This window comes from Arvicanthis niloticus, chromosome 5 (assembly GCF_011762505.2).
Source record: "Arvicanthis niloticus isolate mArvNil1 chromosome 5, mArvNil1.pat.X, whole genome shotgun sequence".
Lineage (NCBI taxonomy): Eukaryota > Metazoa > Chordata > Mammalia > Rodentia > Muridae > Arvicanthis > Arvicanthis niloticus.
Genome location: NC_047662.1, coordinates 101,116,303 through 101,143,247, shown reverse-complemented (window position 1 = coordinate 101,143,247; position 26,945 = coordinate 101,116,303). Strand labels below are relative to the sequence as shown.

The 26,945-nt window shown below is 39.4% G+C and overlaps 1 protein-coding gene across 14 annotated transcripts in view; it reads left to right on the top strand.

Annotated features, from left to right (window-relative positions):
- Unc13b (unc-13 homolog B) overlaps positions 1 to 26,945 on the top strand; it is a 214,986-nt gene that overhangs the window by 115,353 nt on the left and 72,688 nt on the right. For 7 of the 14 annotated variants that reach the window (XM_076935124.1, XM_076935123.1, XM_034504038.2 and 4 more), the window contains 2 exons: positions 12,027 to 12,341; positions 14,484 to 14,574. In XM_076935124.1, the coding sequence (XP_076791239.1) occupies positions 12,027 to 12,341; positions 14,484 to 14,574 (406 nt within the window). Of the gene's footprint in view, positions 1 to 1,813; positions 10,048 to 12,026; positions 12,342 to 14,483; positions 14,575 to 26,945 lie in introns of those variants that run through there. The other 7 variants (XM_076935117.1, XM_076935121.1, XM_076935118.1 and 4 more) reach the window with 2 other exon arrangements.

Below are 26,945 nucleotides of genomic sequence, written 5' to 3'. Positions count from 1 at the left end.
ACACAAACACATATGCATACATCATACACAAACTACACTTAGAAGAGATGATATTACTAGCATTAATTATAAAACAGTTCATAGATGTAGTCTCAAGACATTAGATTACACAGTTGTTTTAGTAAAAGAAATTTGAAATCCTCCAAGGAGCAATTGTGTTTTAGAGAAAAAAATAGAAGCATAAAAATAATTTCATTTACTATAGCTATGGCTGTCTGTAGATTTATTTTGAAACAATAAAGATTCTTTCCATGTTAGAATTACATTTGGGTTGCTTTGAGAGTGATGAAGAAAGTAATGAAACTTCATTGGAGAGTAATAAAACTGTGTCTAAACCATGTGTTGTTTAAGCTGGATGTCATGGTACATGCCTTTAATCCCAGTTCCCAGGAGTCAGAAAACCAGTGGAGCTCTGTGGGTTCAAAGCCATCCTGTTCTACATAGCAAGTTCCAGGACAGCAAGTGCTACATAGTCAGTTCCAGACTTTAAAAACAAACAAACAAACAAACAAACAAACAAAAAAGTGTGTGTGTGTGTGTGTGTGTGTTGATTTCTTTAGTAGGCCATTTTAGAGACTGCAGAATAATTATATAATTTGATGTTTTACAACCAAGTCTTTCTGTGTTCACTATCATTTAGCTAAGTCTAAATTTAGTGTTAAAAGTAGTTAAGACACTACCATTCTCAACCAGGAAAGACTTTCAGTGGCTACACGACCACTTTGTTCTGCATTCCTATTACTTTTTTCCTTTTTGTTTGCTTATTTAGTGGTTTGAGAAAGAAAGGTCTCACTGCATATCTCTGGCTGTCCTGGAACTCACTCTGTAGACCAAGCTGGCCTCAGACTCATAGAAATCCATCTGCCTCAGCCTCCCTTCTACTGGCATTAAAGGCAGGCACCACCAAGCCTGACTATGTTCCTATTTCTTAAGTAAGTATCTGCTACCCAAGAGACCATACTAAGCTGAAACCTTCTAGTCTGTAGACCCCTGTGTGTAGAAATAGAGAAAGCAGGCAGTCCCTGATGAATGAAGGATCAACTGGCTTCTGGACTCAATGATTTAAATTGGACCTGGAGTTTGCAAAAATCACCATGGGGAGGCATAGTCCTGTATGACCTCAGTTCTTTTGGATTCACAAGCAAAAAATTACACTGCTTTAAATAATTTGCTCGTTTGGTAGTGTTATACTTCTGATAGCCAAAACTTATTTTTGTAATGCATGTTTTTTCTTTTTAAAGATACACATTTGGCTATAATCTTGTGTATACAGCCTCAAATATAGCAAGTTAACATTTAAATTTCTTTTTAGACTTGAACACATCAACAAATATAGGTTTCTTGAAATCTTTTAATACTTCTTTTGGGTGTACTTAACTGTTCTAAACTTGGGCATTCTGAATTCAGTGTGGATATTAATAAAACATGTATAAACTTTGTTTCTCAGAAAATAATCTGAAAAAATTAAGTGATAAATGGTAACAAGTGAAACTTAAATTGATATTAAAGCTGTTGTTTTTCTTATGTAGAAAAGCTCTGTACTGACATAGGATTGGTTGACACACGTGGATTTCCTTTTCATGTTTTTTCAGTTTGATTTTTAAAAAAATCATATTGGAAATTTTAGTATTGTCAACCCATTGAACAGGTATTGAGTCTTATAACTTATTTCTTCCTTTTCTCTGTTTCTTCTTTTTTTTTTATTTTCTTTATTCCTCCAATTTTAACATCTTACATCAGACAAGACTGGCAGGCTAGGAATGACAAAATTAGGATTATTTCAGCTTTTTCTAATGTTAATTATGAAGAGCAAGAAAATAAATATGAGATGAATGAGAGAACATCACAAGACCTTCTAGAAAATAGTAATATATATTTGAAGGAAGTAGGGGTCAAAGAAATGAGAACCTTTTCAAAAACTGATGAGAACCACAGCCAACAAAAACAGCCAGACTACAGTTTCAGAAAGGTATCACTCAAGAGCAAGCATGGCCATAAGTATGAAGCATCTGCACTTTTCAGATATCCTCAAAAATATAACACAATAGATAGGAGGAGAAAAAAATCCTTGTACAGCCATTCTGAAGATAATGAAAAATGGCATTATAATACTAAGAGTAATTCTAAATGTGCATTTCCTGATACTGAAAATCCTGCTCATTACCACAGTGAAAAGAAGAAACTAAACTATTCGTTTTTGTGCCCTTACAAAGATGGATTTGTGAAGAGCAGCACCTGGAGCACAGACTTGGAAAGCTATAGCTATGGTCTACCCTATTGCTTAAGGAACTGTGGAAATGTATCTGGCTCTAACTGTCCCATCACTAATTTTACTCCACTAGATATTCTTGATGATTCTACCAGCAGTACTTCTGAAGAAATTTTAGTTTCCCCCATTTCTGATGAGCAGGAAAGTATGTCACCAACATGGCATTCATCCAGTGTCCACCATATAGGAGACTTTTCTGAAGAATATTATGTAGCAAATTCAGCATTGCCATTACAAGGGATGAACTGTAATGTAAACACAGTTGGAGATTTGCCCAGATGCTCCCTGGAAGATATGACTCCTTCCTTTGTTGAGGGACCCAAAGAGAACTATGTTGACACAATGGATGAACTTCAGTGTTTGGTAGAAACAGTGTCAGAATATTTAGCAGAGAAGGAAGAAGAGATTAATAGATTTGGTTCTCTTTCAAAAACTAAAGAACTCCATGAACACAATACTGCTGTTGCTACTGCAGAACAGAAAACTCCTGAGAATCAAACATCACCTTTAACTGTTACCCAGAATGCCAAGGCAAAGGTTATATCTTTCCCTGAGCTGAATGGAGTAAAGTGTGCTGTTGGTTCTTTATTCAGTTCACTAACAGAAAAGGTAGGTTCAGGCACAAAGCATCTTACAACCTCTGTGGAAAAACTGGTTCATTTAGTTCCAGAAAAAACAGAAACCCAGAACCAAACAGAGACAGTTAATTTGGGACCTAGCCCCAGTGCCAACTCCGTATTAGAGAAGAATCTTTCTACACAGTCTTTCTTATCCTGTCAAACAACTGATGATAAGGATGCTAACAGACATGGGAGAACCTCTGAGAATGAGCACCTATGTACTAAGACTGAAGGGAAGAGCTCTCAGGACAGCACAGAAACTATTAGAAAGGACTCTGCTCCACAAACTCAGAGTTCAGTTGTGAAGTCTGTTTTCAGCATGCTGAATCCATTAAAGATATTTTCTGAGAAAGAGGAAACCAAAAGTGAAGACCATAGCAGGGCATCGAGAAGGGAAAGTATTGTTGGGTGTGGTTTTGAGTCAAATCAAAGTGAAGACCTCCTGGACAACCAGAGTAGTAGTCTTGTTGCTGTAAACAGAAGTAAAAGAGAAGCTGCAGATCTGCAAATGCAAGCAAGGGAAGAAGATGTCTTGTCCTCACAGGTGGCTGGTGAGCCTCCACACGTAGCTAGTAGTACAAGTAGAAAAGGTGATACAGAGAGTCAGTGGGAGGGAAAACCTTGTGTAGAGCTGTCTCTATCACAAGACCAATCAAAACAAAGTGCCAGAGATGCTATGGGGCATCATGGTGTAGCTGGCAGAGCCCTTGCAAATCAGGAATCTTCTACAAAAGCATTAGAGGAAGACAAAGTTACTAGTGATGATGATTTCCTTGAGCCACTAAGAAAATCATTTAGTCAGTTCCTGTTTACCTCTCCTGAGACCTGTAAGAAGGAAACTTTGTCAGAATCTGTAAAAATTCTTAAGCTGGAGGAAGACAGACAGGAAAGAGATGCTAAGAAAGATGGACATTCGTTTTCATTTAGCAAAAAACTACATATTCCATTTTTCAGTGTTCTTGGCCATTCTGAAAAGCATCAGGATGTAAAAGAGAAAGGAAGCATTTTTCCTTTGTTTAAATTTCCTCTCACTGACAGTCATAACACTGTTGATGATCAGAGTTGTCACAGCTCAGTAGCAACCACTGATAAAGAGGTCCAACAAAATTGCCACTTGGATTCCAGACTTAGTTCAGTAAAATCTAGTTCATTTCTAAATATTCATAATGATCCAGAGAAACTTAACAGCATAGAGGAATTTAATAAGAGTGACCAGACACATTGTTCTGAAGATGAAAAACATAACACAATGAGGTCTGACTCAACCTCAAATATTAATAGTGATTTGGGAAAATGTGGGAGTTTGGAGGAATTGAACCCAAGCAGCCATGGAGCAGTAGATCACTATGAAAAAGCTGACCCTGAAATTGTGCCTAAAGCACACATAACTGTAGCACTCTCAGAAGATCATGCGAATCTTACACAAGTGGCATTACCTGTGATGTCAGACTCTTCATTGGAGCTTATTTCTGCCATCTCAAAATCCACATTGGTCAATGATATTAATGAAAACAAAGTTGAAAATGAAACTTCTAACAAAGGAAGCCAAAGTGGCTTCCTTTCTGGCCTTTTAAGCAAGTTTGCTTCTCTAGAAAACATGCCTAGTCAACAGGAATTCAACTTGAAAAGTGACAGTGCCCACCATAAGAATAATACCTCAAGCACATTACTTTCTGGAATATTTAACTTGATATCAAACAACAGTGTGAATGATTATAATCTAATTGAAGCAAAGCTCATGTCTTTAGATAATACAAAAAATTTGGATGGAAATAAGCATTTATCCATAGATGAAGTCCCTGTTGACTCATGTGTGACTTCTGAGAACCCAAGGAGCCAGGTTGAAAACAATGAAACTTCTAGTTTTATAAAAAACTCTTTGTCATTATCAAAAGAAACCATCCCATCATCTGATGGTTGCGATAATAATCATCTTTGCCCTCCTACATGGAAAAACCAGGAGAATGGAAAACATTGCTCTTCTGAGAACATACTCTGTTGTACTGAACAGGGTTCCTTAGAGAAGTCTTTGACTAAGAGGCCAACACCAAACCATATTCTTGAGATAAAACTACATGAAAGGTCAAGCAAGTTAAGTTCACCAGTACTAAATACTAACATTTTAAGTAAGTCAAACCATTATCAGGGTTTTGATGAGGACTGTTTTGAGTGGGATCCTGATATACAAGATTTCTCCAGAAACTCCAGAAGACTTAAGCCAGTTTATCATTTGTTGAATCAAAATACATTTCCATCAGCAGATGCTTTCTTGTGGCCTGACTCAGAAAATCCAGTAATAAATTTGTGCGAACAAGATCAAAATGCAAATATATTTGAGTGGGGCACAAATCCAAACAATGTCATTTCATGTGACTTACCATATGAATCATTCGACCAGTTAGCATTTAATGAAGGTTACTTATTAAGAGGTGATATGTGGGCAGCCAACTCATGTGGAAATTCTGGTTATCTTCCAGTTAATGAGACCAAGAATTCTCTAGAAGAATTGCCCATTGATTTAAGTTATTCTTCAGATTATGAGAAAATTATGTGCTCTCTGCTGCAACAAAAAACATTAAGAATGGATGAAAACTTGATCTTTTCAAGTTTTGGTTATGAGTATCAGGAGTGGTTATCATATCTTGAAAATGGAGTTTGGTGGCCCTCAGAGGATGGGAATTATGGATATTATATGTTTCATGATGGTCAGTATATATACTCTCTCCTCACTGATTCTACTGGGCAGTATGTATATTTATTTATACCTGATTATTATCATGAATATTTGAACTATAATTTACAAACAGATGCTCTCCCAAGTATTATGTTAGATGACAACACTATTTCTACCAATAGTTTTCAAGTTCTTGACAAGGAAGATAATTTAGTATGGTATGTTGAAGATGAACCAATGGAAGATCCTCTTGACTTATCTGTAACTTTGCCAAGAAGTGAGAGGTCATTGTATGTAAATCTAGAAACCTTTTCTCAAGTGTTTGAGTCAAGTTTTGACCAAAGGGATAAACCATTAGATTTTTCAGGCTATAAGTCTCAAAAGTTTAAAAGAGATTTTAGATCTTTCATAGGGAGACCCTATTGTTCAGAAGACCTTGAGTGTATATTGGATCTTAGAAACAAGCCTGGAACTATGAGCCATCATGCCTTAAATAGAGGCCCAGTTATTGAGAGAGATATGAACTGGCCTTTAGCTAAAAAGTCATCAGCTCACCTTTCCAGGTTCCATTTCCATCAGTCGTCTTCTGAAGAACCTTCCTCTTTAATTCATCCTGAGAGTATGACTGAAAGTTCACAAAAGGAGGAAACCCCATCAGTGAACAAATTGACACCTATGTTTTCTATTTTGGGTACCCTGATTAGAAGTAGTTTGAATTTTGACAAGAGTGAATCTGTAGATGGTTTGGTCATACGGAAAACAGATCAGCAATCAGAATTATCTGAACCCATTCATGATGGTCTTCAGTCATTAATCTTGAGTGAGCAATTATCATGCAACTCTGCAAAGGAGGATGTAAATCATCCTGAGGATTTGGAGAGGCAGATGGTATCCAGTGTTCAGCAACCAGAGTTTACTGACAATATAAGGCAAGAATTCCTTTTACATAAAAATGATCACATGGAAAAAGAAAGTTTATTAAAATCTGGTTTTCAAGTAAGTCAAACAACTCTTCAGGTTAGAACAGATGTAGAGGATGTTAAAGTTATTACAGCAAAGTCCATTGTAGATCCTCTTGCACCACAGCTTAGCAAGGATGGGCATAAGAATTGTGAATTTCTGCAAGACCAGTTTTCTAAAGAGTCTGAGAAAACTTTGCTTACAAGTGCACTGAAACTGTTTGGTTGGGAAGAAGGATCCTCAGTAGTAAGTACAGTAACAAGTGAGAAACCGGCATCTGGAATTTTGAACCTCTTTAAAACCCGGGTAAATAAAGAAGAATCAGCAGACTTGGAAAAGATTGGTGATAAAGGTGGAAAGATTTCATCTCAGGAAAAGAAGGAATCTTCTGCTGTTGCAAATTTTTTTGGTACCCTTGGGGATTTCTTTAAAACCAATGTGTCTCCCATACAGACAACTGAAAATAGGTCTGTTTCTTTAGTGACTGATGAGGATGAAGGAAGGTCAAGTCCTAACCCTTTACATCTAGTGCATCAGGATACAGGAAATTTTCCTCCGTTACCAGTTCCCTCAAAAAAGGTTAGAATTAGAAGTCTGACCAAACAGACCACTATTGATGACAGTGGGCTAAGAGAACCATCAATCAAGGAGATGCAGAGTAATGATTTCAATGAAAAAGAGGTACCTGTCAGAGATTGCCAGGTGCAGCAATCAACAAGTCCACCTGTCTCAACAGATAGTCCCAAAGAGTCTCCCAGAGACTCTTCAAAAGGAGCTGATGCCTTATCTACAGGAACAGAAGTTCCAAGGAATAATAAGTCTTTTGATACTCTGAGTAGAAGAAATACAAATGAACAAGATAATTTTCCTAACCAAGAATGGGAATGTTCAACTGCTACACCTGCATCCCAACAAGAGTTGCCACCCAGAAGGAATATATTTTCTTTCTTAACTGGATCTGAAAAATCTGAGAATAAAGTCTCTGCAGCCCTCCCAAGGGCCAGATCTCAAGCAGAAGGGCTGTTTACTCTTCCTTCTTTTTTCTCCACAGCTAGCTTAAGCTCCAAGGATGCCTCTCGTAGCAGATCTGCTTTTAGTTTGTTTAACTTGTCTTTTTTGGAGAAGCAGGAGCCCTCTGAGGAGAAGCAAAGCATCTCAGCTATTGCTCCAGTGACTGCCCAGCCTTGTAGGAAGCCAGTTGTTTCTGTAGACACAAGAGACACTATGACAAAGGAAGATTCTACCAGTCATAAAGAAATCATAGTCCAGGAAGTAGTTCATGAAGAGCATATGGCTCCTTGGTTATCCACTAACAGCACCACTAAGCTTACTACCTCCCTTGCAGACAAGCTCCACGTAGAGATAACCCAGGGAAAAATGAGTTCCAGTAAAGGAAGAACAGAAGAAGCAACTGCTTTTGATTTTCATGTGAATCAGTTGCCATCCAACACTGTTCCTCTTTTATCAGAATTTCAGGAACAAGCCCTGGGGGTAGCTCCTCAGGATGAAGAGGCTTTCCACCAGGAAACCTTCACCAGGAACTCAGCAGCTGAGTCTTTTCCTCATGACAGTGGTTTGAATGAGAAGCTCAATGATTTAGATGTTTGTACTGAACACAAAAATGAAAGATTTACCACTGACTTACTGAACTTGCCTTTGGAAAATGACTCTGACAGTCTCTCAACACAGATCCTGGATTTACCTTCTGCTTCTCTAGACCCAGGGCACGCAGGGCTTCTTCAAAACCAAGATGCAGATAAATTAGAAGACAGATCAGTATTAGGCTCCAAAGTAGAAGTGATTTCAGGGTTTGTGACCAAAGTAAAATCTTTTTCTGGGTCCTTAATTGAACAGCCTAAGACTTTTTCTGGATTTTTTTCTACTCCTAAATCTCCAAAGAAAAATTCCTTTTTTTCTTTTTCCTCTGCCACATCATCTCAGCCCCTCAAAAGTGAGCTGTTTGGAATTTTCAGAAGTTCCAAACCAGAAACAAATAAACAAGAACCATCTATAAGTAATTCATGTCTTCAGAGTGGTTCTTCCAGAGACCGTGTAGGATCAGTTCCTCCAAAAAGCTTACCTGGAGAAGCTGCCTGTGCAGGACTCAATTCAGAGTCTGCTCTCAGTGCCTGTAGCCTAACTGTGGTTGATGTAAAGTCAGAATCAGATCCATTGACAGATGGCCCTAAACTAACACCTGCAATGGAGAAAAATAATATTCCTGAAAGTATTTCAGTACCCCCATGTTTTGAAGTACTTCCTACATCTTCTGTCTCAGAGGATGATATGGGACAAGGAATATTATCTTTGAGTGATGAGGGAGACATGGGGCTGTTGCAGGGCACAGACACAGAGGCCTCATTGGAAGCAGAGCACATTCTTCCGCCAACACAGCTACAGTCAGATCCTGCCTATATTGCTGAAGAGCTTCGCCCTTCAAGCAAACCACTTCATGAACCAGAGCCAGAGCCAGAGCCAGAGCCAGAGCCAGAGCCAGAGCCAGAGCCAGAGCCAGAGCCAGAGCCAGAGCCAGAGCCAGAGCCAGAGCCAGAGCCAGAGCCAGAGCCAGAGCCAGAGCCAGAGCCAGAGCTTCTGATGACCAGCACAAATCAAGAGTTCTTAGGGTTTGCAACCACTTCTCTAGAAACTAGTACTTCACTGATTCATGAGGCAGGAGTCAGTGAGAATACCATACTGGAAACACAAGATCACTCTTGTCCTTTACAAGAGGAACCTGTGCTTTGTCCCAAAGAAAGTTCTAGAATACATCATGCCCCAGAAGATCTACCTGTAGCCCCCCAGGAAACAGAGCAAACAAGACCTCGTTTTGAGATCCCAAATATGGCCAGTTGGCCAAAGCTTCCCTTCCCATCTACTCCTGACCATGGGAAGACACTGAGTTCAATCTTTAACCCCTCTTGCTCATCTAGTAATAAGGCAGCAGAAACTGGCTTAATGTCAGGTTTTAAGAAGTTGTCTACTCTGTTTGAAGGAGCTAGTGAGGGGAAAGGGGGTAGCCTAGGAAATGATCCCAAACTGGTGTTTGGAAAGAAACTGGATCTTTCATTTCCATGGTCAAAAGAGAATAAAGGAGACACAGAGCAAATACCTGCAAAATCATCTCCAGTTTTGGTTGTTAGTGGTGATCAGGACCTTATCATCAGCAAGGCTAACAAAGTTTTGGAGTCTTCTCAAGTACCTTGTGGTAGTCCTGAGTCAGCTGACATCTGTGCTCAGCCCTCTGGGACCAGAGAACAGTTGATGGCCAAGCCAAGTGACTTTGTTCATGAGCTTTCAAAATCTGGTGAAGTGGAAAGGCAGCTGGAAATTTCAGCATCTGAAGAACACTGGGGTGAAGACAGTAACCTGTCTGGATCTGCCTGTCCTTCAGAGAAACATAAGGAAGAGCACTGTGTTCAGCCAGCAAAGCAAGAAGAGATGCTGTCTGCTAGCACTGGCTCTGTTTTGAGTGTGGGGCAGCTAGTCATTCTGGAGGATGTCAAGGAACCAGTGACCAACAAAAGGCCGGTTTTTCACTCAGGCATCATAAATGGTTTTAAGGAAATGACCATTTATAATGCAAATGATTAGTAGTAGATTATCATAGCTTGTTTCAGTCTGTCCCATGTCTTTCCTAGCACCTTTATGTTAAGTAGGGGCTAAGTGACAAAAAGGAAAGTGTGGGTATCTCCACTCTCCCTTTTCTATTGTCAAGTAGAATTTATTTAGTGGACAAGGAGCATCTAGCATAAAGGGAAGAATATTAACATATGTTGGTTTGTTTTGCAGAAGGGAGGACAAGAAGAGGCAGCAAGTATTTAAGTGCTGTCTCCTAATTCTAAGAATATACTCAAATAGGATGCTTTTTTTGGGTCTTAGACACTTCTAGTAGATGGGAATAGGTAGTTTGCTGTGGTTTTCCAAGTCTTCTAAGATGTCACCCCAGTGGCTGTGAGGCTGTAAAGTAAAATACAAATGGCAAAGAATGACTTAGGATCATCTGCATTCTACATCCTATTCCACATGGATTTGTAAAACTTCTAGGGTCTCTGATACAGACTCTCACAGTGCTCTGGACTGAACAGCTATAACCAAGGATAAGCTGAGTTGCCATGATTCTTTCCTCAAAGCTGAAGTTCTTTTGCTGCTGTTCTTTCATCTGGACCACTGAACAAGGTCTATTTGTAGAGGTTGCTATTACTGCCCCTAACCATAGGCACTCTACAGGAGAGCTTGAGAATGCTAAGTTGACTTCTGGCCCGAACTTAGCTGGGGGAGCATTAGTTCTACTTAGACACTGATACACGTTCTGCTAATATGTACTGAAGAATCAGAAATCAGCCTGAAAATAGCACATAATTTAGTATTATCTCTTTGGATAACAACAACTCTCTCTCTTAATCTGTCCAAAGGTAAATGTAAGACCTAAAGTTAAAGACTAGACTCTGGCAAAAAACAAAACAAAACAAAACAAAACAAAACAGAACCAACTCTTTGCATAAAAGCTTTCCCAAAGGATACCTGCTAGTAAGAAAATGAAAGGAGGATCCATAGCTCATCACCAAGTCCTGAGTGTTCATAAACTGAACTGCTTGGAAGATGAGCTTCAGGATTCCAGGGATATCTTGATACTGTTAGCAGTCTACCGTCCCTGCCTCTGTCACAGATTCTCTTAGCTACAACTGCTAACTCTCACAGCAGAGAACATTTCTTTCTGTCCATGGGAATTCAGGTGACTGAGGGAGGGCTGAACTGGGCTCACAAAATATACAGAAATAACTTTAGTCCTGATGCAGAGGAGTTGGACTTAATTGACTTTATGCATAACTGAGCCTTGACCTGAGAGAAACTCAGCTACAATGTATGGATATATCTTTGGGTATATTGCCCATGCCACCAAGGGTATCACTATTGTGTTTGTATTGCTGAAACACGTGGAATTCCTCTGCAGAACTTAATCCTGGTTTTCATCTAGTACTTCCATACTTCATCCTGTAGCCTGAAGGAACATTGTCTCTCTGCTTTGCTAAGGTACAGGCACACATATTTGTAACTGAAGAGGAAGTGATAAGGACTTTTCTTTATTAAATAATAGAAGGGGTGGGGCTCATTTTCTTCACTTTACTATGTGGAATTTGGAAAAGTTTAATCACAGCCACTGGAAAGTTTCTTTAGAAGACTGAATAAAGAATTTTGTAAATTCACAAAAGGCCGTTTTACTGTTTCTTCATTCTACTGACAGGTAGCAGTTAGGTAGAGTAGTCTCTGAAGTCAGTCAGGGCTGAGGTTCAGTGGTGACAGAGGCTCAGCATGTTGTCTTTTTTCCTTCTGTGGTTGACTAGACCAAGTTTTCTAGATTGAAATGTTTGTCCTTGCTTCCTAGGAACCTCCTGTGTGATTATCTCTGCCCCACGCATTTATTAGTTCCCGGGTATGTCAGTACTTGTGGTCCTGTCCTTGGTTTGCATTTATTTGCTGATCTGTTTTCTTTTCATTCTCACAGCCCTACCAGCAGTAGTAGGTATGGCTCCTCCTGTAATGTGAGTCAAGGAAGCTCTCTGCTGAGTGAGTTGGACCAGTATCATGAGCAAGACGATGATGGTCGGGAGAGGGACTCCATTCATTCTAGCCATAGCTATGGCAGCCTCTCCAAAGATGGCCAGGCTGGTTTGGGAGAACAAGAGAAAGCCTTGGAAGTGACATGTGATTCAGAGAAGGAGAAAACAGGTGAATCCAAGGAGGTGAGAGATGATACCACAATCTGCCCTCCTTCAGATCTGGTGCTACACAAGGACCACATCCTAGGACCCCAGGAGAGGTAGGTGGTGGCTAGCTCACATGCAACCTGTTGGATTATTGAATACAAACACTTTTCACTTATTTTCTTGCAGCTGGGGGGTGGGCAGGTGTAGCAACAGTGGCCAAGTTGGTACATCATCCTTTGATTTTTGGTATGATTTCCAAGATGTCTAAGGGACTTGTGTTACTGAGGTGTGGGCACACCAGGAATTCTTGAGCATGCAGTTGTGATTACATAGGTATTTGAGTCTGAAACTGAGCCTGAGCTCCACAGGTGTTTTTCAACAGTTCCCTCTGCTTAGGGATCCTTTAAATTTTTTTTGTGAACATTTACATATGGTTTTATTTTACCCTGTCTGAGGGAAATCAAAACAGAATTAGCCAGATTTAATGTATCTGCTGTACTGTACATGGCTTGACAGTGTGTTTGGCATCTTTTTTATCTATAAGAACATTTTATAATGTATCTTCTGGCCAAGTATGGTGTATACCTGTAATTCAATACTCTGGAAACTGAAGCAGAAGGGCTTAAGACCAACCTGAGCTACACAGTGAGATCCTTTCTAAATATAGCATCAAAAAGAACTAAAAGTGCTTGTGTAATAAAGTTTAGTATAGAATTTGAGTATTCTTTCTATACCACCGAGCTAACTTGTTTAGAATAGCTAAGAGGTTTGGGCATAAGAGCTCACTCAGCTATTGTTGGCATTTTTTAGGACATATTTGTCCTAAAATGATTATTATCATTATGGAAAACAACTATTCATTTTAGGGCACTTGTTAGATTCTCTGGCCTATACAGTAGATGCTAATAGCCATGACTAGGGCAACAACCAAAACTCCCCAGACATTGTCAGATATTCCTCCAAGTATTAAATCCCACCCTGTGCCCAGTTGAAAACCACTAGGGTGGAAGGATAAGAGGATGGCCTAGCTTTTGGCATCTAGAGCTCATTACAGACCTCAGACCAGGACAGTGAGTGCTTGTGGTGGATGAATCATACAGCTTCCTGAAGATTATTGTAAACTTACTTTTTCTCTTCCTTTTTTACCTTTCTTTTTATAAGATATGGTCTTACACTGTAGCCCAGGCTGGCTCCAGACTTGTAACTTAACCCTGATTGCTAAGATTATAGGCATATGCTACAATGCCTAGCTTCGTTCTAGTTTTCTAGTCACCTGTTGTAGTTCAGTTAATAGTCGAGAGGCACAGGAGGCGAAGGTCCACACCAAGCCTCTTACTGGGTTGTGCTTCTTTATGGATCTTGAACCTGACATTAATGTCAGGGCTGAGCTTTTGGCAGATTGGTGACGAACTTCACATGAGTACTTGTTTATCTCCATTAGGCCAAAAGGTAGCCAAATTTTTGACCAGAATACCTTCACTAAAAGTACCCGCAAATCTTTTGGAACAATTAGATGCCATCGGAGTCTGGCATAATTTTTGCATGTGCAGGTAGCAGACATTATCTGCTACTTTGCCTATAAGCTATAAGGAGGAAGGAAAGTATTATCTGGTACTAACCACTATTCCAGCTGAAAATGTAGATGATGACCTACTCTAATATAGAGTTTCTGCCTCTGAGGCGCTTGGTTATATTTACTGTTCATTTCATAGAGGCTATCCCTGAGGCAGCCTAACATACACAATGATGACAGGAAAGGGCTATCCGTCCCCTAGTCACCCTTAGATGGAGTGTCAGCATTGGAAAGTCTTCCAAAACAGTAGAGCAGGAAGGGTTTACAGAACAATTTTTTTTCTTAACGAAGCTATACAAATTGCAGGGGAGGCTGGTGGTCTCTAGCAGTGAGCAGGGGAGGGGTGCATGCTCACTTTACCCGATCTGTGATTTCTGCACTTGATGTCGACCCAGGCCCTGGCAGCTGTTGCCCCTTTTATCACCTCTCATGTCTGAGCTATCTCATGTGGGTACATGAGAAAGGAGAAGGAAGAGGGAGTGGAAAGATGAAAGGAGTTGTTATTTTAGACAGGAATTGTTTTCAAAATAATTGTTCAGAACTCCGCTGTTTTGTGGCCTGAATCACTAGCCAAATGTAGGCATGAGCACAGACTGTTTTATTTTATTCATGGCAGTCCTGCCTGGGCATTGTCACTTTGTTGTCTCTGCTGTCTACAAGAAATGTTCTTCTCTGTTTCAAGTCTTCCCGAGGAGAATGCATCGTCTCCATTTACCCAGGCTAGAGCTCACTGGTTCCGAGCAGTTACCAAGGTCCGACTCCAGCTGCAGGAGGTAGGAAATTTGTTCCAATAATGGTTAGTACTGTTTTTTTTTTTTTCTTTGAAAAGTTTGAGAGACATATGGTGCTAAAGAAGCTGTCAGTAATTAGTCATCTTCTTACAGTGTACTGAGAATGCATGGCAATTAAGCAAGGGCCTTAAGAGACAGGAGGTGGCCTTAACTGTTTAATGCAAATCAAAGAGTCCTAGTAGGTGGGAACTTGAAGGTAGGGTTGAGTGCTTATTTTCTTTACTACCAGTTTCTTTGCTGCAGTGTTAAGGTAGGGAACAAGGCCTCTTAGGTAATTTGTTGTATTCTGTATTGGCCAGTTCAAGTATTCATTTTACACAGGGCTGGAAATAAAGTACAGACATTTTTATGGGAAAATTTGGCCCCCAATTTAAGGCCCCAAACATTGTCACATTAAGATTTGCAATAAGGGTACCAGAGAGATGGCTCAGTGAGTAAAGGTACTTTCTGTGCAAATGTGAAGATCTGGGTTTGGTACTCAGCACCCATGTAAAAATCTGGGTGTGGCTGCAGGTCCCTGGGGCCCCAACACTGTGAAGGGAGATAGCGACATGGGGGCTTGCTGGTCACCATCCCATATTCAGACCCCATAAAAACCATGGTTTAGAATTAGGCAGAGTGATAGAGCAGGGTGCCTGACTTTCTTTGGCCTTTATGCACCCGCACACATATGACACACACAGAAGCACACATGGGGGTGGTGAGATAGCAAGGGAGATGGAGAGAGGGAGGGAGAGAGAGGGAAAATGTTAAGAATAAACGGTGTAGTTCCACAAGTAACTTGGGAGGAACAGGTTTATTTACCTTAAAGCTTACAGTATTTCATAAAGACAGGGCAGGAACCCAAGGCAGAATCCAAAGCAGAAGCTATGGAGGAATGCTGCTGACTGGCTTGCTCCCATGCTTTGTTCAGTACCTTTCTCACATGGCCCAGGACCACTGGCCTATTGCTCCTACTGAGCTGGACCTTCCAATGGCTATCATTAACCAAGAAAACACCCTGCAGACAATGCACACAACCCTCCGAGCTAAATTTGTTTTTGTTAAATTGACATAAAACTCACCAGGACAAAAATAATTTATTTTCCCTTTTAGTGTTAAAAGTTTCCTATTAGCAAAACATGTCCTTATCTGTGCATCAGAAGACAGGCAATGTTTAGACAGAAGAGTTGTTTTTAAATGATGTCAGTAGCAGTCACTAGTGTAAAACTTGGCAGATATTAAAAACTCAAACATGCTCACATGTATACACGCACCTTTTAAAGACTAGTTTGAAATTCAAGGATAGTTTCTGTACAGTCCTATAACTCAGTACCCTTCATCAGCTGCTGCCTCTGCCCCGCTTCACAGCTGCCTCATTGTCTCCCTCTATTGTGACCACTCTCTTGGAATCAGTTGAGTTGTAGACAAGAGAGGTTGCCACTCCTAAATATCCGTATCCTCCCCTAAAAATAAGGCCACTCCTTTAAGTAACCATAATCACACTATCAAGAAAACACCAGTAATAGCTCTAGCATCAGGATGTCATGCAAATTTGCCAGCTGCTTCCCCACAAGGTCTCTCTCTTTTCTGATCTAGAATCTAGATCCTTCTGTCTCCTTCAGCCTGGAGCAGTTCTCAGTCTTTGTTATCCTCACAGTTTTAAATGATGAAATCTTTTCTTTTGTAGCATAGACCTACTCTGTATCCTCATGTTAGGCTCAGGCCATACTTATTTGCTAGGACTTAGAAAAGAAGTACCTACCATGAACCTGTCCTGCCATAGTTGACTTTGGCCTTTGTAGTTGGTTAAGTTGTCAGTCAAGTCCCTCCACTGTCAGCCCTTCCCCTTTGTAGTGAGAGCCTCTGAGACTGTTGATACGTCTTCCTCTTCCGATCTGTACCTGCTAGTAGTGATGTGTCTGGAGCTACCACTAGTACTTAGTTGCAGATGCTAACTTTGTTCCCGTCATCCTTTCCACAGTGCAGTGTGTGTTCCAGTATAAGAAAAGTTCCCTTTTCACCTATTAATGTAATCCAGTAAAGCTCATAGGCCCTTTAGTACACCAGTTTAAATATATTATTATTATTTATTTCGATAAATTATTCTGATTAACCTTCATACACACACAGCTTTGTGTATTGTCTTTAAGTCAGTTTCTCACTACTGTAGCCTTTGCTAGCTTGGAGTTCCCTGTGTACTCTAGGCTAGTCTCAAACTTTCAATCTTCCTGTTTAAACCTCTGGAGAGTACTGGGATTATGTAATGTGCTATTACAGCTAGCCTGCAGAACATAAGTTTAAATGTTTAAAATTTTAATTTGATGATTTTGATTCCTGGAATCAAGTTCTTATTTCAGGGGCCAGGCTTGCCACAAACTTACCCTCTTCCTCCATCACCCTTCTGTGTGTTGAGATTGCAAGTCTGTATTTAAAAATGTCTGTCTTAAAAATGTTTTTAAAATCATTAATATTAATAATATTCTTAGATGTCAGCTGCTAATTTGTTATGCTTTTCACATTTTCATTTACATGCTATAGTATGTTAGTATAATTGTATGTGTATATAATCTGAAGTGAATAATATGTCCAGGAAATCAAACACTGAGACGCTGTTGATCTGGACTGTCTGACAGGAGGAAAGCAAACATCTGAACTGACATCTGTAGAGTCTGTGTCATAGTACTAACTTTTTATTTGAGTGTTTTTAAAGTGAAATTCTTGAAATTCTTATAAAATACAGTCATCTCCCTGTGAAAGGAAACTCAAAATGAGAATAAGAATAATATGTTGGTCAGAGTATAATTAGTTATGACTTTAAAGAGATTATTGATCAAAATATAACCCCCCAATAAAACCAGTTAAAAATCATCCAAAAAGTGAAACTGGCAATTGTCTGGAGAAAGTGTATAGTTTATCCCGAATTAAGGACAATCACCATTTAATTGAACAGGAAAACCACAGTCTGGATGTCCTTAACACAGAGACAGCTGGCCAACAGGAGAAAGATGAACCAGAGCTTGAAAGGTGTCTGTTTATGCATGGGGTGAGCTTTGTGGACAGAGCAGCTGAGATTGTAAAACAGAATGAATGCAACACCAAAGTTCACCCTATGTCACCTCTCTGCCCTCTGTTGAAGACACTTAATTTTTGCTATTTTGTTGTTTATCGTTGGTGTTTCTTTATGCAGCATAAAATCAAATATAGATACACATTCTACTTTCTCTTTCATATGAAAGGCGGTATAGTGTTTGCCACTCTACAGGCAATGTGAACCTTGTGTGTGGGTGGAATAAAGTGCACAAAAGTCTGACGCATTGCAACTTCATTCAGAGTGTCAGACAATTTGTACTCTGAGGGTTAAAAAGAATCCCATGAGTAAAGTTCTCATGAGTTCAAGCTGTATACAATCACACGGACAAGCTGCACATGCCAAAACCATGTTTTTCCATAGAGGTTTGTGAATAACAATAGCTGAAATTAAACATACTCCTTCCATTTCTACCTGGCAGGATCACAAAAGCACACTTCAAGAGCAGTTCCATGTTTTTGAAGAAACTGAGGTCACAAGACTTGTCTTATTTTCTTGGACTCCTCTCACAAGCACTCAAATTTCCCCTTGCACGACTTCATTCTTAGACTGTGTTCCAAAAGAATTGTATACACACAAGACCACCCTTTGCTTCTCTACTTGAAGATCCTTTTATTCATTAGCGCTGAGATTTTTTTCCTTTGTTACAGATGTATGATATTCCTCTGGGTGACTGCACTGCACAGATTATTGCTCTTGCTGTCCCCTTTGAGTAAGAAGCCATGCTAGAAATGAGAAACCTTTTATGTTGGTCATTTCATATGCATGTGTGCACATCTGTAATTTCAATATACATTACCATAACATTGCTACTCTCCAGTGACTTACATGAATGACAAAGGTCTGCTTCAAGTTGTCTTCTGTAATCTGGGCTGATGGAGCAGCCAGCAGTGGGAACATTACCAGTCACATGGTAAAGGGAAAGCAAAGATGAGGATTAAATGAGCCCATAGCAAATGGCCATGCAGGTCTGCCACCACTCACACATGCCACTCATGCTCACATTTGTAACCCTAGAAGCCCTCAGCCATCCCCTCTTACTCAGGGAGCAGCATGAGGACATTTGTAAGTGGTTTTGATGACCACCCAAAAGGGTCTGTGCCTTCCATAGGGCACGCTGACAACTTAGTCCCCTGCTAGTGGCAGAAGGTCCTTTTCTTTCCTAACCCACCAATATGGTGATTTGTCAAAGTTTTGGGATTTTGATATTCTTTTAGACAGTAGTATCTTAGTAATTTAAATTTATGTTTCTTTCTAGTAAAATTGAACATTTTTCTTAAATAGGAAGGCTAATTAGAAATTATTTTGTATGAATAATTTCTATTGAGTATTTTTCTTATTAACTACATTTTTATGTTTTAGGGAAATAAATTCTTTGTTACTTGAGTTGCCAATCTTTTCTTAGTGTATTATTGTGAGGAAATACAAATATTTTAAGGAACTTTGTCTTTCTAATCCAGAAAATAGAGAGAAAATAGTATCTTTCTCTTAGCATTGTGAATTATTCAGGAAAGCCATGACTTTAGAAAGGAGTATCAGGAAAGAAAATAACTATATACTTCAGTGGCTTACCTTGTCTCCATGGTGCAATAAATTCCATCTGGTCCAGCTCTGCACAGTTTGAAGTGTGAGTCATGGACCAACATGGTCTGGGAACTGTTGTTTCTAGTCTTTGATGAAATAAGTACTAAAATTGAAAGCAAGCCTTCAGAGGTGGTTTGAATTGCCACAACATCGGGCGTATCAAGGCTGTGTCTCATTGAACAGGTTGTAAACCAAAACTACCAGACCATGACACTGGGAATAAAACACCCACTCCTTAACAAAAAGAAGTTTGGGAAGCATTAGTTGAAACTTGTAAAACATGAAATAATTTATTTCCTCAAAATTCTCAGAGACTTTGCACTTGCTGTTTCTTGTGCCTGGGATTTTCTCTTAATTCCTCTAGCTAGCTTTTTATCTGTGAGTTTTAAGATGCAGCCAGATGTGAGGTGCCTTGAGAAAGTCTCCAGACTGTGTGTGAGAACCTGTTTAGAAGTGTCACTTACCATGAGATTATGGGGTTATTATTTGCTGTTATACCTTCTTAAAAAAAGAAAAAAAAAAAAAAAACCTTGGGTCAGTTCCTGGACCATCAGGGCTATTATATTATGTGTGATGTTGCCTTCTATAGAATGTCTAGCAAATCATTTTTGGTTATTTCACTAGCTAGAAATGCCCTTTAATTCTACAAATGCCTTCACATATAAATTACATTTTTTGTTGTAATAAGATACTATAACCAAAGCCAATTTAAGGAAGAGTTTATTTTGCCTATGGTTTGGTGCCAAAAGGCCAGATAGCTGTTGAGGAAGGCATGGTTGCGGAAGTAGGAAGCTGAGGGTCATGTTTCTGTGGCACACAGGAAACAGAGAGAGGGTGCTGGAAGAGGGAAAGGTATAAACTCACAAAGCTCACTGACAGTGATGCACTTCTTCCAGCAAAGCTCCCTCCTAAAAGTTCTATAATGTCCCCAAACAGCACCACCAGTTGGGGGCTTAGTGTTTATAAATATGAGCCTATGGGTGTAGGCAGTTCTCAGTTAAAATCATCATAATGTGTGTCTGATGCATCCTATTTCCCAAGGCCCAGCCCCTAAAATTAATAACAGCAAAATATTAACCATTCAAACCTACTGAGTTTTCTTTTGTGATACATATTTAAACATAAATTTACTGACTTATTACAGTATTATATGTAAGATTATGATATGAGTAGTTTTTTTTCCTCAGGTTTTGTAAGCTTTATTCTGGGTTAGTAAATATGACTGTTCCTTACCTACTTTGGCATGAATAAGGTTTTAGTAATGTCATAGAAGTCTATTTTTGTTGCTATTGTTTTTTGTTTTGTTGTGTCTTTTGAGACAAGGTTTCTCTGTGTAGCTTTGGCTGTCCTGGATCTCATTCTGTAGATCAGGCTGGTCTTCAACACAGAGCTCTGCCTGCTTCTGCGTCTGGAGTGCTGGGATTAAAGGCGTGCACTAATACCACCCTGCTCAGATAGTTTTTTGGAGCAGGGAAGGATAAAAAGCTATTTTCATTTCTGTTTATTTTTTAAAACTTATCTTAAAATATTCAAATAAAATGACTGAACTAGGACTATTTCTATATTGAAGAATTTGTGCTTTGAAAGACTGAATGTGCTGGATTGACTTTTAATATTAACATTTTTGCCAATTTGATCAAAGAATGGTATCTGACTTTTAAAGTTTACATCTCTCTGTTGTTTGTGATCTGAGTATTCCTCATATGTTTAGAGTAATTAATACTGAGCTTCTATGGTATTAAACAAATTTTGGAGTACTACCATAGAAAGCCAGCTATACTTACGCCGTTCCTATAAAATTGTCAGAGACTTAAAGGCTTAATAGGATCATACTTGTGTCCTCTGAGTACCTGGACATTTGAGCTTAATAAGTGTGATGACATTGCTGATGCTGATGAAGCAGTAATGCTGGTCGTGTGGGTGGGAATGGGTAAGAATCTGTACCTTATTTGGTTTAGTTGCAGAAGAATCTGGGGGAGGAGGTGAGACTTTTAGCTCTAGAAACAGAGACTGCGGTGGCAGCAGGTGGGTGGGTGTTCCAGGTGGAAGGGACAGTAAAGGAGAAGACATGGAGACAGGCCATAAGGAAGGCTTGACAGGAGCTCTTAGGCTGTTGAAAGCTGAGGAAGGCAAGCCTTGGTAATCAGGGACAGAAGTGAACATAGATCAGATGGCCCAACTTAACTGGAACTATCATATAGGAGATGCAAGATTGTAGCAGGCCAGCCTAAGTGTTGGACTGGCAATTTATCAGGGCAGTCACTAAAACAAAAGAACAAATTGGTTGTCTCCTGCAAAGTTCTGTTTCTACTTGTGACTTCCTTCCAAATAAAGAAGCTTCCTTCTTATCTCATAATTGAAGTTCTAAAAGGTTGTCCCATGGGGAGGCAGTGATGAGCTTCAAACAGAAACGTGTCTTTGGGACCCTACCTTGTAGGCTTAGTAGCAGTAGGAAAAGACATTGTGTAATCTGATACCTCAGGATTCTCTCTGATTATGGCTGCCCATCTTAACTTCCATTATCTCAATATTTGCCCTTTAATGAAGATCACTAGTTTCTGTTTCAGATCACTAAAAGATCACAGTGATTAAGCCTTCCTCTGACCAATACTGTTACCATTTAAAAATCGTTAACCTGGTCTGGAGAGATGGCTCAGTGGTTGAGGACACTGACTGCTCTTCCAGAGGACCTGGATTGATTCCTAGCATCCACGTGGCATCTCACAATTGTCTGTAATTTTAGTCCAAGGGGATCTGATGCCCTCTTTGACCTTCTGGGGCACTGCATTATATATATATATGTGTGTGTGTGTGTGTATGTGTGTGTGTGTGTGTGTAAAATGTATATGCACATATATGTGTATACATATATGTATATATACATAGGCAAAATATATACACAAATAAAAATTAAAAACTGTTAATAATTGTTTTAAATAACTTATATATATGATAGCATATGAGGCTAAAGCTCTGGTTCAAGGGTTCAGAGCCCTGACTGTTCTGTGCTTCTAAGGACCCAAAGTCAACTCCTAGTACCTACATGGTGACTCACAACTGTCTGTAACTCCAGTTTCAGGGTACCACACACACATAATGCATAAATATACATGCAGGCAAAACAACCACACCCATAAAGTATTAAAAATTAAGCTTTAAAAACGAAAGGATAAAAATAAATAAAAGACATGTATATAATGTCAAGGTTCCCTCTTCCTTCCAACTCCCATGTCTCCCACGCCCTCCCCCATCACATTGTGACTTTGCTTTATGAGTCTGCAGGGATAAGGTGAACCTTTACCAAATGCGTGCTTGTATATGCATTGCACACTCACTATCGTTTGTCTTGCTTTAGTTACTACCTATATATGCTTATTTTCCTTATTAGTATTCACTAAACTACTGCTAGATTAAGGCCATTAAAAGTGGTTTTTTTCTACTAGCACAGAGTTACTTCTTTCTAAAGTAACTATGTAGTATTTCTTTTGTGAATTTATTATAATTTGCATGGTTTGTGGTCTTTGGTTGGATCTTTGAGTTGTCTCTAATACTATAATGCAAGTTCTGCCAGTGGGCCCAAATACTTGGAGACTTCTTTTAGCCCCAATTTTGAATATGTTTCTTTTCTTTTTATTGGATATTATATTTACATTTCAGATTTTATCCCCTTACCCCCATTCCCACCACCACCCAGGGACCTCCTATCCCATCCCCCCTCCTCATGCTGCTATGAGAATGTGCCCCCACCTGCACCCCAACTCCCACCTCCCCAACCTTGAATTCTCCCCCACTCAGTGTTCATCCTCCATGGGACCAAGAATCTTCTCTCCCCCCACTTCATGAACAGATGGAGTCATAGGTCCCTCCCTATGTGCTCCCAGGCTGGTGGTTTAGACCTTGGGGAGCTCTGGTTGGTTGGTATTGTTGCTCTCCTCATGGGGCTACAAACCCTTTCTGCTCCTTCAGTCTTCTCTCTAGTTTCTCCATTGGGAGACCCTTGATCAGATCAGTGGTTAGGTGTGAGCGTCAGTCTCTGAATGTGTCAGCCTTTGGCAGACCTCTAAGGAGACAGCTATATCAGGCTCTTGTCAGTATGCACTTCCTGCCATCCACATCAGTATCTAGCTTAGGTGACTGTACATGGGATGAATACCCAGGTGGAATGGTCTCCAGATGGCCCCTCCTTCAGTTTCTGTCCCACACTTTGTTTCCATATTTGCTCCCTTGAGTATTTTTGTTACTCCTTCTAAGTAGGACTGAGGCATCCCCACTTGGTCTTCCTTCTTCATGAGCTTCATGTGGTCTGTGAGTTGAGTCTTCGCTATTCCAAGCTTTTGGGCTAACATCTGCTTATCAGTGAGGAAATACCATGTGTGTTCTTTTGTGATTGGGTTAACTCACCCAGGATGATAATTTCTAGTTCCATCCATTTACCTAAGAATTTCTCAAATTCATTATTTTTAATAGCTGAGTAATACTTCATTGTGTAAATGTACCACATTTTTTGTATCCATTCCTCTGTTGAAGGACATTTGGGTTCTTTCCAGCTTCTGGCTATTATAAATAAGGCTGCTATGAACATAGTGGAGCATATGTCCTTGTTATATGTTGAACATCTTACGGGTATATGCCCAGGAGTGGTATAGTTGGATCCACAGGTAATGTTATGTTCAGTTTTCTGAGGAACGGCCAGACTGATTTCCAGAGTGGTTGTACCAGCTTGCAACCTCACCAACAATGGAGGAGTGTTCCTCTTTCTCCACATCCTCGCCAGCATCTACTATCACCTGAGTTTTTGATCTTAGCCATTCTGACTGGTGTGAGGTGGTATCTTAGGGTTGTTTTGATTTGCATTTCCCTGATGACTAAGGATGTTGAGCATTTCTTAAGGTGCTTCTTGGCCATTCGAGTTTCCTCAGTTGAGATTCTTTGTTTAGCTCTGTACCCCATTTTTAATGGGGTCATTTGGTTGTCAGGAGTATAATTTCTTGAGTTCTTTGTATATATTGGATATCAGCCCTCTATTGGATGTAGGATTGGTAAAAATCTTTTCCCAATCTGTTGGTTGCCATTTTGTCTTATTTACAATGTCCTTTGCCTTACAGAAGCTTTGCAATTTTATGAGGTCCCACTTGTCAATTCTTGATCTTAGAGCATAAGCTATTGGTGTTCTGTTCAGGAACTTTTCCCCTGTGCCTAGGTATTCAAGGGTCTTCCCCACCTTCTCTTCTATTAGTTTCAGTGTATCTGGTTTTATGTGAAGATCTTTTATCCACTTGGAGTTGAGCTTTGTACAAGAAGATAAGAATGGATTGATTTGCATCCTTCTACATGTTGACCTCTAGTTGAACCAGCACCAGTTGCTGAAAATGCTGGGTTTTTTTCCCCCACTGGATGGTTTTAGCTCCTTTGTCAAAGATCAAGCGATCATAGGTGTGTGGGTTCATTTCTGGATCTTCAATTCTATTCCATTGATCTTCATGCCTGTCTCTGTACCAATACCATGCTGTTTTTGTTTTTTTTTTTTTTTAAATCACTATTGCCCTGTAGTACAGTTTGAGGTCAGGGATGATGATTCCCCCAGAAGTTTTTGTATTGTTGAGAATAGTTCTCACTATCCTGGGTTTTTTTTGTTGTTCCAAATGAATTTGCAAATTGCTCTTTCTATCTCTATGAAGAATTGATTTGGAATTTTGATGGGAATTGCATTGAATCTGTAGATTGCTTTTGGCAAGATGGCCATTTTTTCTAAATTAATCCTGCCAATCCAGGAACATGGGAAATCTTACCATCTCTGAGATCTTTGATTTTTTTTCTTCAGAGACTTGAAGTTCTTGTCATACAGATCTTTCACTTGCTTGGTTAGATTCACTCCAAGATATTTTATTTTATTTGTGGCTATTGTGAAGGATGTCATTTCCCTAATTTCTTTCTCAGCCTGTTTATCCTTTGAATAGAGGAAGGCTACTGATTTGTTTGAGTTGATTTTATATCCAGCCACATTGCTAAAGTTGTTTATCAGGTTTAGGAGTTCTCTGGTGGAAGTTTTAGGGCCACTTAAGTATACTACCATATCATCTGCAAATAGTGAGATTTTGACTTCTTCCTTTCCTATCTGTATACCTTTGACTTCCTTTTGTTGTCTAATTGCTCTAGCTAGGACTTCCAGTACTATATTGAATAGGTAAGGTGAGAGTGGGCAGCCTTGTCTAGTCCCTGATCTTAGTGGGATTGCTTCAAGTTTCTCTCTATTTAGTTTGATGTTGGCTACTGGCTTGCTGTATATTGCTTTTACTGTGATTAGGTATGGGCCTTGAATTTCTGATCTTTCCAAGACTTTTAACATGAAGGTATGTTGAATTTTGTCAAATGCTTTCTCAGCATCTAGTGAGATGACCATGTGGTTTTTTTCTTTGAGTTTATTTATGTAGTGGATTACATTGATGGATTTCTGGATATTGAACCATCCCTGCTTTCCTGGGATAAAGCCTACTTAATCTTGATGGATAATTGTTTTGATGTGTTATTGGATTCAGTTTGCGAGAATTTTATTGAGTATTTTTGCATAAATATTCATAAGAGAGATTGGTCTGTAATTCTCTTTCTTTGTTGGGTCTTTCTGTGGTTTAGGTATGAGCATAATGGTAGCTTCATAGAACGAACTGGGTAGTGTTCCTTCTGTTTCTATTCGATGGAATAGCTTGAAGAGGATTGGTATTAGGTCTTCCTTGAAGGTCTGAAAGAATTCTGCACTGAAACCATCTGGCCCCGGACATTTTTTGGTGGGAAGATTTTTAATGACTGTTTCTATTTCTTTAGGAGTTATTCGACTGTTTAGATGGTTTATCTGCTCCTCTTTTAACTTTGGTACCTGGTATCTGTCTAGAAAATTGTCCATTTCATCCAGATTTTCCAGTTTTGTTGAGTATAGGCCTTTGTAGTAGGATCTGATGATTTTTTTAAATTTCCTCTGTTTCTGTTGTTATGTCTCCCTTTTCAGTTCTGATTTTATTAATTTGAGTACTGTCTCTGAGCCCTTTGGTTAGTCTGGCTAAGGGTTTGTCTATCTTGTTGATTTTCTCAAAGAACCAGCTCCTGGTTTTGTTGATATTTTGTATAGTTCTTTTTGTTTCAACTTGGTTGATTTCAACCCTGAGTTTGAATATTTCCTGCTGTCTACTCCTCTTGGGTATATTAGCTTCTTTTTGTTCTAACACTTTCAGGTGTGCTGTCAATTTATTAATGTATGTTCTTTCCATTTTCTTTTTGTGGGCACTTAGAGCTATGATTTTTCTTCTTAGTACTGCTTTCATAGAGTCCCACAAATTTTGATATGATGTGTCCTCATTTTCATTTAATTCTAAAAAGTCCTTAATTTCTTTCTTTATTTCTTCCTTGACCAAGTTATCATTGAGTAGAGCATTGTTCAGTTTCCAAGTGTATGTGGGCTTTCCGTTTTTTTTGTCCATGTCAAAGAGGAGTCTTAGTCCATGGTGATCTGATAAGGTACAAGGGATTATTTCAATCTTTTTGTATCTGTTGAGGCCTGTTTTGCGACCAATTATATGGTCTATTTTCGAGAAGGTACCATGAGGTGCTGAGAAGAAGGTATATTCTTTTGTTTTAGGATGAAATGTTCTATAGATGTCAGTTAAGTCCAATTGGCTCATAACTTCTGTTAGTTTCAGTGTATCTCAGT